General features: G+C 40.7%; 1 protein-coding gene across 2 annotated transcripts in view; it reads right to left on the minus strand.

Annotated features, from left to right (window-relative positions):
* Positions 1 to 1,683: 1,683 nt before the first annotated feature.
* wscd2 (WSC domain containing 2) overlaps positions 1,684 to 18,728 on the minus strand; it is a 32,124-nt gene continuing 15,079 nt past the window's right edge. Inside the window, exons 3-8 of one of the 2 annotated variants that reach the window (XM_080854306.1) lie at positions 11,935 to 12,119; positions 10,760 to 10,881; positions 6,810 to 6,984; positions 4,833 to 4,997; positions 4,386 to 4,580; positions 1,684 to 2,504 (exon numbers count right to left, since the gene is read on the minus strand). In XM_080854306.1, the coding sequence (XP_080710432.1) occupies positions 2,152 to 2,504; positions 4,386 to 4,580; positions 4,833 to 4,997; positions 6,810 to 6,984; positions 10,760 to 10,881; positions 11,935 to 12,119 (1,195 nt within the window). In that variant the 3' untranslated portion in view covers positions 1,684 to 2,151. Of the gene's footprint in view, positions 2,505 to 4,379; positions 4,581 to 4,832; positions 4,998 to 6,809; positions 6,985 to 10,759; positions 10,882 to 11,934; positions 12,120 to 18,728 lie in introns of both variants that reach the window. The other variant, XM_080854305.1, reaches the window with a different exon arrangement.

The following is an 18,728-nucleotide window of genomic DNA, read 5'->3' on the forward strand; positions in this document are numbered from 1 at the left end:
CTATCAATACAAGTTTGTTGTTCTCATTGTTCCTTTGTTCATGTTTGTTGTTCACTGCTAATTGGTTTGCCTTAAGGAAACAAGATGGGCTTTGTGACGGTGGCAGTGTTTCTTGATTTTCACTAATGATCCCCATGTTAACAGATCTGAGACCCAGGATAAATGTCTCTAACTCATCATGGAAATCAGTTAGGATCAGGGGGGGAAACAAATGAAAAAAAGAAAATGTAGCTCTAGTATGATTCATTAGAATAGGTTTAATGCGGTTTAATAAGGTTATTGCCTAATTTAAATTGTTTACATAGTTTTATGTGTTAATCACATCATTTACACTAACCCTAACCCACACACCTAGCCTACCAGACAGCACTTCACTTCGTGAAGGAGGAATTAGGGTGGTGTCGCTAAAATGTTGATTAATGCATTATTACATTTGATGTTTTTCATTAAAAAAAATTAAAAAAAAACTCTCTATGGCCTGTACCTTGATGTTGGTGAGAGGGCTTTCTACTAAGACAGGCCTTGAAACAACATGCGACATTCATGTAGCTGAGTGCACATCTACTGTTTTTGTGATAGTCATCAGGCCTTCTCTGTTACTCGCTGACTTTTTCTGTGTCTGCTCCCCTAAGCATAGGTTTCATTTGTGTTCATGGGCGGGATTGTCACTTAACAGCTGATCGACTACACCAGCGCCAAGGAGCTGCCCCTGTGACCCGAGTCCCTTTTCATGACTCTGGAACATTCGACATGCACACAGCACATTCCACACATTACAACTACTGATCACTTTGTGATCAACTTTGATTATTTAATAAATCAATCATTTTGTGATTGCATTCCAAATGCCTCTGCCTTCCTTTTAGTATTATGGTTACCAGGGATGTGCACAGGAGTGGGCTAAGGTTGCTCGGGCAACTGCCCGCTTGCACTCCTCGACTGAAGGTGCCCCTCCGAAGGAAATATATATATTTGCGATCAGGGGACGAGGGCGTGGCAGCTGCGGTTAGTGAGGGTTTAAAATGATATTGGCAAAATGTGCATTCTGGGGACGGGGGCGTGGCAGCAGCAGTGACAAAAAATTACGTGTTGCCCCTTTTTTCCAGGGCAGAGCAACTGCACTTCAAAATTCCTGTGCACGTCCCTAATACAGTGTAAAACCCCCATTATTGTAACAAATACGTCTGGGGTGATTTGCAAAGCCTTTGAGCCAACAATCTAAGACGCTTTAAGGTAACTAACTACCCACAGGGTAAACAGCTTGCTAACTTAATTACACAGCAGTCAGCAATGAATTGTACCATGATAGGTTGTTGACCTGTCAATCTCGCTATAAACATCTGCGTTATCAACACCCCCCCAAAAGTTGGGCAAGTCCACTGTCAAATGTTAGTGCAATGCGTACGTGTGAGTGCATTGTAACCGATGGGATTGCTACTAATTACAGGAAATGCAAGCTTGCCTGCTGTTTTTACAACAGTGTCTCACTAACGCGTCTTGAGGTACAAAGGGGTATGACCCTGAGCCTGAGTATCAAAGTGGTAACGGCTAGCCTGTTTAAGTATATATCTCGTGCATTTCCTTTTTTGCCATTGTATAAAAAAAAATTCTTTGTATATTTTCAGTTCTTTTTTAATGGTTTAAACTAAAATGACTACATGTAGTACCTCTTCTCTTCTTTTATTGAACCTTATGTTGATATCAGACAAACATGGACACACATAAAATAAGTTACTTAAAGATTTTGTACCTACTTATTCTACTGTTTTTACTTACAGGATGGCTGTTGAATAGTGGGTTATCTTTTGCGTGAGAGAAAAATTAAGTACATTTCTGGGTAGATGCAAATAAAGTGCCAGCAGACAGTTGCAGTATGCAGTGGAGTGACACATCTGGTCACAGTTCGACAGTTATAGAGTTAAGACAAGTGGGCACAAGAGAATTACATTGTATTCTCTCATTTCAATGTCAGTTTAAACTGATCAACCATCTAACCAGTCAGTTAGAGTCTAACTAGTCTGCTCTGCACTTTCTCTGTAAGGATCAGTTCCATTTCCTTTTCACTCTGTCCCATGAAACTCTTTGGGTGATGAACAATAAAGGTATCAATGGTGTAAGGAAGTAAGAGGAAAGAGAAGGGCAAAGTCTTCCTCATCTCGGTCTGTAGTCCTCAGGCACACCTGGCATATTCCTCTTTCTAAGAGCAGAATCAACTGTCCTGATGAGGCCGTCGATTGTGGCTCGCATCTCAGGAGTGTAGGGATTGTACTCAAGTTTCCTCAGGCCGGAGCGCTTAAAGTTTCCATCCTTCTGCCCTTCCACACAGAGCAATCTGTCGTCCGACGCCTCCAGACCTAGGAATACCACCACCTTCTTCAGATGGATGAACAGCTCACTCTTCAGGTCTTCAAAGTGGACCACATGCACCTTCTTCCCAAACTTCAGCCAGTCAAGAGTGTGCGAGGCCCACCATGGTGCATAGTTGTTCACAAACTCGGGCCATTCTGTAAAATACACACAGACAAACATGGAAAAAGAACAAATGATTATATGGATATAAAGACATTTTTATTTTATTTATTGGTAAGTCTGTAGCTGTATGTTTCATTATCTTCTACGTTTACAGAGATATCACCTTACCAATCATTTACTTATCTAATCGATGTAAATTGTCCTCTGATATTTATCTGTTTAACACAGCTATCGGAGCCTTTTGGCTATTATTGTTTGCATTGACATTTTAATGTTTATTAATATACACTGTCCCTCTTCATCAAATAAACAAACTGAAACTGAAATCGGAGAGGTTCATCTTTTGTGTTTTATACAATTCCACTGTAGAATTCCACTGATTTTTCCTGTCAAAATCCATGTAACTGCACTTACTTAACAAAACAGGGACATATCAAGATTTCCATGTCATTTTCATAACACAACGGCCTTTTGCAAATCCCTAAACACTGCTATTATTTTCAACACACAACAGTCTCACATCCGTCAAAACTCATGGGATAACTTGAAGGGAACCCTGAGAGCACAAACTTCCCCAAGGCCAATATGGAAGAAGAAAGTGAAGACGAATCTTGGATGCAGTGGGGAAAATCATACATTGTGCCCATTGTTGAGCCCATTCTTTTATTCAGCACAAGGTCGGGTACAATAATATGGAGGGAGTGGATTTTTTTTTTTACAGATCTATCGATTACATGTTAGCCCATGCAGGTCACTGCTGTCCCAGCCATATAATTTATAATCTCACGTAAACATTTGCTATTTTCTATTGATCAATGACGAACATACAGTGACATAAAAGCAGAGACATTTCAATTTGCAGAACTACCAGGGTACTATCAATTACAGTATAATTTATGGTTAGAAATGAACAAAAAAGTGGACTTGCCCCGTATTACAAACATGATAGTTTTAAGGAATAGGAGTCTGATGAATGTATTTCCCTTATGATGGATATCTTTTATTTGAGTGTTAACTGTTCATTCCACAAAACAATATTCCATAATATTTCCTTTTCTTAACTTATTCTGCAGTAGGTCGTAGGTAGAATCCAGACTTTATCGCATGATATCTCAAATGTTGAATTCTTGAATGTTTTTTGTCCTTGTGGTTTGAGGCCTCAGACCATTAGCCCCGATTGGCTCGAAGCCCTTGCTCGCATTCTGTATTCTCTTGCATCGTTTTATATATATATTTTTTTATTATTACAGTTTTTTTGCTGTGATTTGTTTTCCGTGTTTAGTTTAGCTTAAATTCAGTAAAACCAGTTAGGGTGAATTGAGTGTGCTTCTCTGAATCTCTCCACTGCTGGGTCGTGTCTTTCTTTTTGGGAAATATTTGCCACAGTTTTGTCGGGAGCAGGGAGTGTTCGTGGAGCAGTGTGTGTGTGGGTGGAGCAGGGAGTGTTCGTGGAGCAGAGTGTGTGTGGGTGGAGCAGGGTGTGTGAGTGGAGCAGGGTGTGTGGGTGGAGCAGGGTGTGTGAGTGGAGCAGAGTGTGTTGGTGAAGCATATGTTTAATGCCTGTGAAAAAGGACTTGAACTGGGAATGTTAGCCACCCTCTCCCCCTCCCGTGTGTGACCGCAATAGACACAGTGACATCCAGACAAGTTGCGTGTGTCACTTTACACCTTTACTCACACACAACGCAGAAGAGCGTTACACTTGAGAGGGATGTAGCAATGAGACATGTCCCCAACAAACAGCACAAGAAATGTAACATGTTTTACTGTTTATAACTAAAAACATTGTTAGCAACAGTAGTAGTAGTAGTCTTAGCTGTAATAGCTATAACCTTTGCACCAAGGTTTTTGGTATAATGAGACAACAGCAGATGACAAACATTTCTGAACATCATACGACTGCTAACCTTTACCCTTCCAGTGTGCTTGCGAGGCGAATCCGATGTGGCCACCATACTTGCGGTTGAATTCAGCCATCAGGGCTTTGTAGGGGTTACGGATGACAAGGACGCTGGAGTCAAAGGCCTCAATCTCCTTCTTGCCACTCTCATGGGTCTTGATGCAGATGGTCCTGCCGCTGCGCCAGTGGTCACGCTCGCCCTTGAAACCTTAGCGAAGCCATACCACAAAAATCAGCTCACATTTCCTTCATCGTTTTGAACACTCTCCGTTGTTAAACAAGGAACCATCAAAGTACTTATCGAACGGCGTGTGTTATCGGCAAACGTTCGCGTTGTCATGTGAATCCATTATTAAAATGAAGTTATAGATTGTTAATCCATTATTAAACTTAGCATTTTGATTATTTAACAGAATGGCCGATGTTTCACACTGTCCAATAACTGACATAGGTACGCTACCTTTGTTATACAAGGAACCATCAAAGTAGTAGCTCCCTGTGTAGTAGCCTGTAGCCAGCTCCACCAGGTGACGGGCCCAAGTGTTCCCTGCCCCAGGAAAACTGGCCAAGGCCACCAGCCGCTTGGAGCGAGTGGGAAGAAACCGGCGCTCCATACATCGATGATCTGACATAAAAGAAGAGGAGATGGTTAAACTGGATCAATGAAGTAATGTAATGTAGATGCTGGAGAACTAAATAGCTTTGACTGTAGAAAGAATCTTTTCACTCTTTTTTTCAGAACTTCTTGGGCTGACTTGCTACTGCCCACTGGGATCTGTTCATTAGGAAATTATAGAAGAATATTTATGAACTCATTGTCGCTGTAAAGTACAATTTATGTACATTCTGGTGTCATGTCACCCCCATCACAAATCCTTCTTTTAATGGATCATGTACACTGCCATGTATAATCTACCAGGGTCATGGACACTGCATTTCTTTCCCTTATTGTTAAAATGTTGTTATTGAAAAAGGTCATGAAATCATTACTGCTACAGCCTACAGGTTATAGGAACGGAATATTCCATTGTATTCTGTTTCTGCCTAGAAATGGTGTTAAAGAGGGTTTTGATTGTTTTCAATCATTGAAGAATAGTAAGCTCTTTTATATCTTAGGCTATCCATCCATACCAGGTAAAATACCTCAAGTTTGCTGGAGAACCATGTATTTTTCTAGTTTCCCAGTTATTTGTGTAAGTGCACGAGTCTGGTCAGTGTACCATGGGGCAAGTCTGTTCTGTTATCTTATTCTCTTTTTCAGTGGTAACTACAGTGTCAAGGGTTACATTTGATGCCATCTGTTAGTAGGTCGATATAAAGTGGGGATGTGCTTACGCCACTTACACCAGGGGGGTATTCCACGTACGTGGTTTAGTGACAAACCTGGATAAGTTAACTCAGAGTAAGTGGTAAACCTCCTAGAAGAGCCCTCTCACGCTATTTTGCTATGAGAATAAACCAATGGGGGTTCTTTTATTAGGAGGTTTACCACTTTCTCTGTGTTAACTTATCCAGGTTTGTCACTAAACCACTTACGTGGAATAGCCCCCTAAAGTTAGAGCTGAGGCAAGCACGGCTGGTAGTGTTGACATTATTTTTGTTGTAGTCTTGTCAGATAAACAACGACTGTAGAAGTGGGTTAATTTGGATGTTGCACAGAGTTTTAATTGCATGTTGAATGTTATTAGGTGATGTTCTGAAAGGGCAATATTTTGACGTAGAACTAAAAGGTGGTCAATTTCTAGGGTCAATGATGTGGTTGTTGTAATGATTGTTTACATATTGGCAAAACCTGATAGTCTATCAGTGATTGGAATGCGATTGTAAGGCTATTACTCCCACTATCCATGCGGATATTAAATCTCCTACTATAAGGATTTTATCAGAGTTTATAACAAAGGTGGGTAGGAAGTCAGAGAACTCTGACTAGTAGGGGTCAGGTAGTCTATATAGTGGAGTGATACAGTTTTTGTATTAGTGTTAGGCTCAGAAATTGGGACAGTTAAGTCTTGGAAACCAGGAGACCTGATAAGTAAGCTAAGATAGAGTTTTATCGCAAGATCTACACCACTAGTTATGAGGGGGGCAACGATGGGCAGTGGGTGTTCACGACTGGGGCAGTTAGGCTACTCCCCGGCCGACTTGTTGCCTGCCTAAATGCTTGATTGTAGGTATTTCAACAACTTAGATGCATGCATCTAGTTTCCCATACAAAGGAGAACCTTTTATAACTGCCTAAGACAAGGATTATCTGATGAAACAGGAACAAAAGTGTCCTTACAATATCCCATGAACACTAAACCGAGTTAATGCCTGCACACCACGCTGCACTTAACTACTGACCACACAAGACATACAGAGTTGACATGAACATGAGAGATATAGATTGAAAATTGTAAATATATCAGCCATAAACAGAATACAATGTTTTGCCCACCTTGAACCTGTGTTTGGTACACCACAAAGAATTCTTCATTTCCACAGCTCTCAAAATCTTCCCCAGTGCAGCGCTGCATACACAGATCCTCATCCTCCCGCTCGTGCAGTGTGAAGAGGCTGGTGGGGAAGCCACAGTGGCACTGGTGACCTGACAGTGCAGCCAGAGGAAGCTCCTACATTAGAAATACACATAAAGGAGAAAGTATTTCAGATACAGCAACAATTTGAATAAAACTGCAAGAATGAATCTGTCATCTTGACAGTTTGCTATTCATCAAAGGTACATACAACCAAATGTTTAAGGTGTTTGGCAGATTCTTTTATCCAAAACATATCTGAAGAAATAGAATATCAACAGTGGGAAATAAAGCATTGTGCATAATACAATAAATGTCCGGGCAGAATGTGCAGAGCACCCCAGGTGGCAAAAGGCTGAATGAATTGAATCGCTCACAACACAACAGGTACATTTTGCAAATGTTCTGTAAATATTTATAAAGGCAATATTTATTTCATATGTCATTATGAATGAGCCTACAGAGTTTGATTAAGATTGGCCTTTCAAACAGGCTTATGTTGACTGCTGAAATTTGATTGGCCATTGGCAGCCATTTTGTTAAGTGAGCCAAGTGGAAGATTGTGAGCAAATGCAGTGAAAGTGTAAGTAAACAGAATTTCTGATTTTTAGCTCAAGCAGTTCTTGAGATATTGTAATATGTTAGTTGCAGCACCACAAAATGTAATGGCATCCAAAGATTGTGGGAGTGATAAAGTTGTCAGATTTGGTTATGTTTGAACCTTTATCTGACAAGATATTGATCTTAGAGTCTGAATCAGCAAAGCCTTCCCAATTGATTGATGCGTAACCTTGAAACGGTTTAAAGAATCAAACTTTTTATCAGGATGAAGCACACCAACTTTTTTGACGGTCAGATTAAATGCTTCAGACAGATTTTCCCTATTTTTTGTGTGAAATTGAAATATCGGGGGGAAAAAATGTGGTCTTACCCATATGGCTGATGAGATATGGGATAAAATGTGCTTATTACGGTGCCACCTTGTGGACTATATTTGACACATAGCTTCTACATGTATATTATGAATGAGCTTATATATTTTCATGAAGATCGGTCTTTCACACTAGCAAATATTGGCTGCTGAAATTTGATTGCCCTTTTATGGGCCATTTTTGTGAGCCAGCCAACTTTTGTTAGTTTTTTTTTCCGAAAATGGCGGGGAAAAGTTGACAGGCAGAAATTGCTGGGAATGGCTGCATAAGGCTTAGGAGCTGTCAAGGAATTGAAGGGAATTTTTGTTTAGTTTCAACCCATACGGTTCCCGAGATATGAGCAGAAACGTAAATTTGCTTACTATAGCAAAATCACAGTAAAATCACAATAAAAATGATTAAATTAACAAGATGGTCAGAGTATCTGAAAGACTATTTGCATTAGAGAACATCTACATATTTAGATTAGAAAAGTTTAGTGCCCATGGAAACTCATTGAGTTCTCTCACCAGTGTGCCTGCTCTAAGGGGGTTCAGATGAAGATGGCAGATGTAGTCTGGAGAATACTGAGGGATGCTTATACTAATTTGTTAGACCCTAGTCACGACTTATCTTAAACACCTTAAAACTTCTCGGTTTGTTAAAGTGTGCTATATAAATAAAATTCATCATTATTATTATTATTGCCTTGACTGTTTCAAAATTAACAGCAACTGAAAACGTTGTAGTTTTTAAGAGATAAACAAACCAGGTGGCATTTGAGGGTCAGGCTTGAGGAAAGTAGGGTCCCAGAGGACCTGCAGCTCTTTACAGGGGCCACACTAATAAGAGTGCTGAGAGAATCCTAAGGGTATCTCACCAAGCTGATGAGGAGCCTATGTTACAGGTCCAGTTACAGGGTAAAACCATGAGCATGATGGTGGACTCTGGAGCCACGTATACCTGAAACCAAGTGAGGGATGCCACCTCCCCAAGTCAGGCAAATATGCAAAGACAGTAGGATTCTCAGGACAGCCGATAACAAGTACAGCTAATACCCTTCAGAACTCCAGTTTCACGTTCACCCTTAGGTCTAGCAATCCAGGTACCAATACTACTATCAGACCAAACACTGGTAAACTTAGCAGTGAGAGATGAATTGTGTAAATTGGGAGCTCAAATTCAAAAATCAATGCACAGCAGAAGGATTGTACAAAGATGTACAGGCCAAAGGAGTTATGCAAATGCCACAGCTCCAGGTAATTGGATTGGGAATTGGGTAAAGAATGGATAAAAGTCCAGGAACATGGCTCATTAATGGATGTGCCCTACAAAAGACACCCACACACAATCCCCTAGGTGCCCCCCATACTGTACCTTACAGACAGGGAAAAGATGTGGGTCAAAACAATGGGGGAGGAATCCAGCTTAATGCTAATGGTAGAGTCTCATACGCTGGAACAAAAAGGAATAACTGTAGGAGTAGCGCATACGCAACTAATACAAAGACATTTTCAGATGACAGGAACCGAGCAACATATCAACTAATGGGTAAGGGTTATAAGGCACACCAGATAGGGCCAATGATCAAGCCAACTTCGGAAGCACAGTGGGTGGTAGGCACAGCCAATTCACAGTTAAAAGTCTAGTGATGGCACAGCCAATCTACAGTTAAAAGTCTAGTGATGGCACAGCCAATCCACAGTTAAAAGTCTAGTGATGGCACACAGTTAAAAGTCTAGTGATGGCACAGCCAAACCACAGTTAAAAGTCTAGTGCTGGCAGAGCCAAACCACAGTTAAAAGTCTAGTGATGGCACACAGTTAAAAGTCTAGTGATGGCACAGCCAATCCACAGTTACAAGTCTAGTGATGGCACAGCCAAACCACAGTTACAAGTCTAGTGATGGCACACAGTTACAAGTCTAGTGATGGCACAATGTGGAAAATCAAATGTACTAGGGTGGTGACAGGGCAACCTCAGGTAGTGCAAATAACTCCAACCACATGTGACATAAAGCAGGGCTTTGAATACACAAAGAATTGCCCCAACTGCAGTTCATACTGCTACCCTATGGGGGCAGCACCGAGGTGCAGGATATAAGTGCTGAAAGGAATGGCCATTTCCTCCAACACATTGAAGCAATTACAAAAGCCCCAAAGCCAAGGCCAGTGACACCAATGCAGTTATTCATTGGGTTAATAGGGTTTTGTGCAGAATGGATTGAGCATCATGAACTAAAAATAGCCCTGTTGCAATCCCTTATTCAGCAAACTGAAAAACAACCAAGAACCCCACTCTTGTGGAACAGTGATACATAACAAGCATTTACTTTAGTCAAACAGGAATTGGCTCAAGCCACTGTTCTTACTCAGCCTAATTACAAGCATGACTTCCAGCTTTTTGTCAGTCATAAAAAAGGCAGCAACAGGCTGGCCTATATGCCAACCGTGCTGACCCCAGAACAGCGGATGGGTAAAGGGAAACAATCAATCACATACTACAGTCCCACACTCGATCATGAAGCACAAGGCTTACCCCCATGTGTGCAAGCCTTAACTTCTGGGAATATGAAAAAGCCTCTCCCATCACTATGGATTATCCGGATACAATAGACACCAAGCATGCGATGAAAGCCTTAGCTGAAAAGGGCAGGGGCACCACAAAGACAACAGAAATATATGGATCTGCTCCAGTTTCCTGATGTCACTATAGCAGCTCTCAGTACAGTACAAAGCCCATCAGATGAGGACCCATTGGCACACCAAGCCTTTACTGCTCACTTCATTGCTTGAGCAACAGTGCGCATGTGCTCCCGCTTCCAACAGTCGTTAAAAAAAGGGGCCAATATATACATTACATTTCATTTTTATTTTTTATGATAACCACAGAGCTTTTCATAACTAGGACCTCCCAACACCCAAACAAACATACAAACAGAGATGTACAAACTGTCTTACCTTCTCTGTACACTTGTCAACACATTTATCCACCGATATATTTCTTATTGATTCACTGATGGGTAGAGCCAATGTGGCATTCTCTGGTCTACGGAAGCATCCTTTGAAGATAGCACTTCCATCTGAACACAATGAAAGCATACAAGATCATTGGTTACTGATACTCCTCATATGATACACAAGTCAGATTACATGATTAGTCTTTCCAGTGAGTGCACCTCTTGGCCACAGAGGGTCACAGCAGTGTGGTGCCAGTTCTACAGTGTCAGTCACCCATCTATCTTTAAACCACACTTACTTTGTTTAAGAGAAAATACAGGAATACATCAGCAGATTGTTGTCATACCTAGATAAAATGTAAATATTATATATATGATATACTGTTTATATAAATAAAATATGTTTGCATTCCTTTCCCTGCAAAGTAGATGCTAACTTATGTTGAGTGGTAGTGTAATGATGACTATAGAAATGTCTCTTCTTATCGATATATGTGTGAACACAATGTTATCTCAAAATCCTGTACACTACTTTCATTCATACTGTTAGTGACCCTCTCCTGCTGCTGCACAATCACACTTGCATCATGCACCCTTTCATGCAGCAAATACAATTCCATGTTCATGTACCAATGTTCAATTGGTAGGTAATGGCTTGATTGCCTTACTGACGGTCCTGCAGGTGTGAAACCATTCTTAATAATACTCCTACTGCTAAACCTAGAGCAGGTTTTTTCTTTTTTATGCCAGTGCTTTTTAGTGTCAACTTACTGTATCTTTCAGTTACTTAGTAACATGAACAAATGTTCCAGAGGAAGAAAACAACCAACAGACAGAGACAACATAGCATACACTTAAACATCTCATACACGTATTCCTCTTGTGTTACATAATTGACATACAATGTTATTGGTATGTCAAAAGTTATCTTTTGTCATAACCTTATCGAGTGACATATCAATAAATATCATATATTACGCTTTGGTTTTGTTTTTTGTTCATCTGAAAACCTGAAAAAATTACTTTTATTTTAGGAAGGTGACGACATGCTTCATTACTGTTTTTTACAGGAACCACAAAAGATGTCCTCACAGTATATTAGACACAAAACTCTTCTGTAAACTGCATGTACACCTCAAGTTTGGGAAGGAATGATGGGGTAGTGTTGTGACTCACAGCGTCGAGCAGACTCCTGGCTGAGCTCCATGCGGTAGATGGAGAGGCGGTTGGCTCCTCCACAGAGGCTGCTCCCCTCTCCTTTGCACTCCATGTTGCATTCGCTCTCTGAGGCGTTCGGCGCTTGGATTTTGTGCCCACAGTAGCACTCGGCTCCAAACTCCAGACCAGCATACCAGTACCCCCTAGCACACAGCACAGTGCAGAAGGACACGGTGTGTATGGATTATGCAGTGGTATAGTGCAGAAGGACACAGTGAGTTTGGAGTGGCACAGTGCAGAAGGACATGGTAAGTTTGGATTGGCATAGTGCAGAAGGACATGGTGAGTATGGAGTGGCATAGTGCAGAAGGACATGGTGAGTATGGAGTGAGTTTTCCCCCATGATTCACATCCATGCTGGGCTTCAAGGCCCCATGAAATCCACTACACATTTCTACTGACATCTTAACATGGGGTTAAATGTAACTTCTACACCAGTGCAGTCTAATCTTTTTTGAGATCGTAAATTAATGAAATCCCTCCTTTCCGGCCTGTTTTGCCATGTTAGCATTGGCATTGCCATTTAATTTGTCTGTCAGCTCACTCTGAGACCAGAGTCTGTTTGTCATTGGGGGAAAAAAGCGAAATCAGCATTGATTAAGAAAAATCTAAACTGAAAAATAGAACACTGGCATTGAAACAAACTACTGAAATTAACTCAGTGAAAGGATGTGGCAGTGAAAAGATGTTTTGATGTGCTTTTTCAATGACAATATTTAGTTTGTTTCTTTATGTCTTTTTCAGTGCAGATTTTTCAAGGTCAACTTGCTGTCTCTGTTTTGGTGTGGAATGAGTAGGGCTTGATGGGAGGGGCTTATTCGTTGCATGTATCCATCCATCTCTGAACAAGGAAAAAAAAAAAAGCAAAACGACCTGATGAGAAACTACCATACCTAGCTAAACTGGACACCTTAAGGATGGATAAGTGTCCCGACATTGTGTATAATAATTGAAAGATTGCCTTCATTTTATGCTAAATGCGCTTTAATCTTCTTTACTATCTAGAGTATGCTAACATTAACTTGTTAATTACCTGACACTCAGTAATGAGGATGAGAATTGCCATTGAACTGCTTAGGTTCTCTTGTTTTTACGTTTCCCCATACGTCTGGCCACGGGATCTATACAAATAATGTATTTTTTGTCCCTGCCATCACACCAAAACAGAGACAGTAATTTGCTGTATGAATTGGCGCACGATGCAAGTGTGATTGTGCAGCAGTAGGAGAGGGTCACTAACAGTATGAATGAAAGCAGTGCACAGGAGTTTGTGATAAAATTGTATCTATATCACATATCTGATTAATGTTAATGTTAAGTTAATGACTTAAGAAATAATAATCAAGTGCCTTGTATTATTAATTACCTTCTATGAATCATGTACTTATGCAAGTAGGAACATGGCTTTTCTCTCTTAGGGTGCCACTTAGTCTGCATATGAACAAGAGCATGTTTAGACCAGAGGAGATAAGAAGGGAACTGTGCTTCTTCCGACCTTGTGCAAAACTGCCATCCTTGCAAGACAGGGAGCCTCGGACGTGAGAAATCCACTAGTGGTTATCCCTGCTGAAAGCTAAACTTCTGACTATATAAACCTTGTGTGATGGGTTTATCATTGCCTTCACTTTCAGCCTTGTTCTGGGAGGGGAGCCTGATTGCAATTGTTTTTGTTTGTCTGTCTAATAAATATACTTACATGCAGCTCCGGAGCCCTGAACTAAATAGGGTGAATTTTCACCTATCAATATCGATAAGAAGAGACATCTCTATAGTAATCATTACACTACCACGTAACATTAGTTAGCATCTACTTTGCAGGGAAAATGATGCAAACAATATTTTATTTATATATACAGTATATCATATATATAATATTTACATTTTATCTAGGTATGACAACAATCTGCTGACGTATTCTTGTATTTTCTCTTAAACAAAGTAAGTGTGGTTTAAAGATAGATGGGTGCAGGGGCGAAGATCCCATTTCATTGCAGGGGGGGGGACAATACATGGGAACATTTCAGAGAGTAATTCCGGGGGGGGGGGGGGGGGACATGAAAAAAATTGCTGCCACGAGAGCTAGCATAACTTAGCTGCTTAATACCGAATTCTCTAATAACAGTGACAAACAGAAATTCGACGTCAGTTTTTAATTCTCTAAACGGCAATACATGTCCTAACACACAACATCTACTCACAGACAAATAATGTTGAAAGTTCAAACGCATACCAAGGCTCTTCAAGGAGGAATTCAGCTGCATGCAAATTAAGGTCTTCTCTAGTGCCCTGCGCAGCCGTGTGGAGTCCATGAGCCGTCCATTGAGTTAAAACTAATAAAATCAGGTCAAGTTCCCGTGATAATCTCCAAGAAGTCCTAGATATGAAACGAGGTGGTCCAACCAATATATATAGCACTTGCTGTCTCACAACATCTCACTTATGGTGAGATAAACTCACTTTCATTAATCCAGCCTACTGATTTTTGCTAAGCCTCCTACCTTGATCTAATTCTTTTTATTCAGACTTTACATAACTTTCATGACCAAAAATATAAATTGGCCAGCGATTTAATTCGTTTTTTGTTCATAAATTAATGTAGGATGGTCGGAGCAAAGCCTCATGGGAAATGCCTTTATCCAGTGAAAGTAGGGAAATGACTGACCGGCTGTCAGAGAGAGAGAGAGCAGGTGAGAGAGAGCAGGTGAAGCGGACCTGATGGAAACAATAAATGTAGACATATTCTCATATTTATTATTGTTTTATTTGTTTAAATTAAGACTGTAGAATCAATAGCACACTGGGTTAAGTGTTGGTTACCACGCCAGCGACCCGGGTTCGCATTCTGATTCCAGTGACCTGACAATATTTTTTTTCAATTTTGTTGGGGGTGGGGGCAACGTTATGCGAGGGGGGGACGTGTCCCCCCCGGGATCTCCGCCCCTGGATGGGTGATGTGCCAGTGGGTAGTGAGTTAACACACATAACAGAGCCAGCCGCATTTGCTGTCTTAACATTTCTGTCACAGTATTATCGCTACACACTTTTTGCAATAGGACGAGGCACATGCCCTAACTATAGCCTATAAATATGTATTCATAAAGTTGTCAGCTGTTACATGCTTTTGCTTTTACAAGAGTCACAGCTTTTTCCACATCTCTCATCAATAACAAATAACCTAGCCCCACAGAACAGTTTCTACAGGCATTTGAAAGAGGGCGGATGAACATTTCTGTAGTTTTAAATAAATCATAACAGAGACTGATTCTTAAATCGAACGGCCGTTCTTGTACACCTGAATTTGCATACATAAATACCCCGCCAGCTCCTTCATGCAACTAAAAAGACATGTGCAGAATCCACAGACTCCACAGGCAACGCGAAAGCAACTTGAGACTGATCAAAATCATGTCAGAGCGGAAAACGAGCACTGGTCCAGTAAACGTAGACCTAACTTCTCCAGTTTAGAGGTGGAGGTACTGTTGCAGAATGTAGATGTGTCCATTCTTAATTCAATATGAGGATGTCCCACCAATGAGTAAAAGATACACTATAATAACTGTACTTTCACAGCGGGAGAGCAGATGCCCCGAGATCTCCCGCTGTGAAAGTACAGTTCTTATAGTGTATTTTTTACTGATGTCATTGGTGGGCCTCTCAAGGTAAACAGGTGGGGGTCATGGGATCATTATTCTTTATTCCCATATATTTTTATTCTGTTTAATCAAATTGGTCTTCGCATCAGAATTGCTTTCAATTACTTACCTGTTTTGTTTAATGTATTACTTTTATAATGCACCTTTTCCATTTGTCTGTAATTGTATTTGTTCATCTGTACTTGTGTACCCACAAACAGTAACATGACCAACCTCACTAAGTATTTATACCTGGCCTTTTGGCAATCTTTTCACCCAGTGATCTATCTGGCCTGTTTTGTCGATGAGATATCTTTTGTTCTTTTTGGATCAAAAGCCTTTTCCTAAGATCTGCACACATGCTTAGCGTGATACACACTAGTTCAGCAATCCAGCATCCCCAGTTCATTTCACTTTTTGTGCATTGGAACCTTGTGAACATAGCCTGACGATGTCATACTCATAATTCTAGTCAGAATATGAGTCTGATACTGCTCTATTGGGCTGTAATTATGGGGCGTGTTTCAACCGAATCAGGTAAAAAAATGCCTCTTCACTAAATTGGATAGACCTTAAACCAATCAAAGCAACGTAGTATGTGACCAGGGCCAGCTGATGAATTCAACTTTTACGGAATCCCGTAGGAAGGACGGCAAACTAATTTTTTTGATCGACAAATGCATTAATCACGTTTCTCTGTTCCTCTTTCGGAATTAATTCGCTGTCGATGTCTTCTACAACAGATTTGATGGCAGAAACTAGCCTACACATCTCAGCTCTCCAGCGGCAGCCATCTTTGTTGAAAACAAATTCAAACCAAGCGGTCTTTGGTGATGTGGTTGATTACCTTACTGTTTATCATCTGTCGATCATCGTATAAAGCCCGCCCTGACAATTTGATTGGTTAGGTCAGTTTCTGATCTATGATAATTTCTCCCCAACGGAGCAGTGCCAGACCGAACTTCCAGACCTCAAATGTTGTTGGCGGGGCTAAGTTCGGTCTGGTATCCAGGCTATTGTGAACATGGGTGCTGGCCACACATAGGTGATCAAATCATTCAGAAATTTCATGTGGTTTGACTGCTTAAGTGTTAAAGTAGCTACATTCGTTTGGAAAGTAAGTATGAATTGTAAGACAAGAAGAGACAATTAAACCCTTTTTAAAGTTTATTGAAAACACTGTTTAAACCCAAACATGTAATGGATTACAATTGATGAATAGAAAGTGCAATGACATTGTGTTATTTGAATAATACTAAATAAGAAATTATTAAAAGACCAATAAATTGTCAGTCCTGATAAGGACACCAAGCTTCAACAGTGTACCCATTGCTGGAGTCTGCGAGCACTAACAACTTGAAACCCCCCTTGGTTGGTTTGTCCGTCATGTCCTGTGTCAAGCCAGTATGTCATTTTCAAGGCGGTAGGCACCAAACATTAGTCCACTGCAGGACTGCTGCGGGGATGATTGAACGCATGTAAGACATTCTGAATTGAATACATGACTGGTTTCACCCAGAACAGCCTGCCATGCTCTGAGGTTCCCCTTATTGGGTATCATTCACTCTGTCCTCATCTGGGTCACTTGTGCACTTTCCAGGATCACCTGTGACAGGATAATTATGGAAAAGATGCTGTTTTTCCAGTAAAGTAAAAGGGATGAAACATGAAACATGATTGGTTTCAGAGTAAACCACAGTAGATTTCCCAACGGTTAGTATCAGCGCTTGAAAACCTTTTGTTAAATACTGAACCTTGATCAACCTAAGTAAGCAAAAGTCTCCCAGACGCACAGGTGCAGCATTCAATGTGGACTAAGAGCAGTCTATCGGTTCATATGTCTGGGTTGTAGGCTTAGCAGGCACGTGCACAGGTAGACCCCAAGTGGTGCTCAAGCACCTGCCCTTTTGCCCTGGATGAGAAAAGTGCCCCTTCTGCTGGAGCCCAATTTCAATATTTTTTTCATTCAATATTTGAGAATAAAAATTACTCTCGCTTTCATCAATTCCTCCCAAATGTGTTTTGATATCTGACGGGGCAGAATTGTGAGAATTTCGCCCCGACATGCTCCTGGGCGCTCAAAAGCCCCCACCGCGCCCCTCCCTCAACCCCCTCCACCTATTGCTCATGCAGGCCAAAGCGCCAGGCCAAACGGCTGCACCCTACCTCTTTTCTGACCCGCAGCATCAGACAAACAGGTAATGACAGTGTGTGTGCAATCCGGTGAAGCGCCGGTGAAAACATTACATCGCAACTGGTCCAACGTTTCCTAAAAAATAAATGAACAAAAAACTTGTGATTTCAAAGCCTTGTCCAGCTGTTTACTGACATTTGTCATGTTTAATGAAGAGAGAGGAAGGCAGAGAATTTAATGGCAGTTGTATTGTTCTACAGATTAGACAAGTTCACTAGTTTTGTTTCGTTTCAAATTGCAATTATTGAAATGAAAGGTAGGTCTTAAGTTGAGCTACATGACAGTCTGGTGAGGTATATTGAGGTATATTATTAGTGTAATGCTGCTTATGCTTCAACTCTGTCAGAAAACAGTTGTGTGTGTACTGTGTTGTCAGCTTTATAGAGATTATGTAAGTCACTCTTGATTATTATGCACAACATTGATTGATCTTCTTTACAAAATTTGCAGCATAATGCCAAGAAAAAAGAGACTCCAAAAGCAAAAGCACAGGGAACTGCAGCAAGCATCTCAGGGTAGCAGCTCTCTTTTATCTTGGATCAGGCCATCAACTACAAAAACAAATGAGGGAGAATCAGTAACCCTACCTGGTCCAGAGGAGCCCATGATAATTTGAGTTGTTTGTTAACAAAATACAAATAAATATATGAAGTTCAAAATATCCTATCCTATATCCATTTTTTTTTAATGTATTTATTATTTTTAATTTCATAAATAATTTTGAGCACCAGCCCCCCATGATGTCTGTGCACATGCCTGAGGCTTAGTAATGCTGAGTTCACACGACACTATTGTGTGTGACAGCAAGTTGTGTTGTGTGAACAGTACATTGATCTGACAACTTTGAAAGTCATATAGTGCATCTGTGGCAAAAGTAAATCTGAGCGTGCTAAGCGCTCATGTCGAACCACATCTGAATGTATGAT

The sequence above is a fragment of the Sprattus sprattus genome (genome assembly GCF_963457725.1).
Source record: "Sprattus sprattus genome assembly, chromosome: 16".
NCBI classification, from domain to species: domain Eukaryota; kingdom Metazoa; phylum Chordata; class Actinopteri; order Clupeiformes; family Clupeidae; genus Sprattus; species Sprattus sprattus.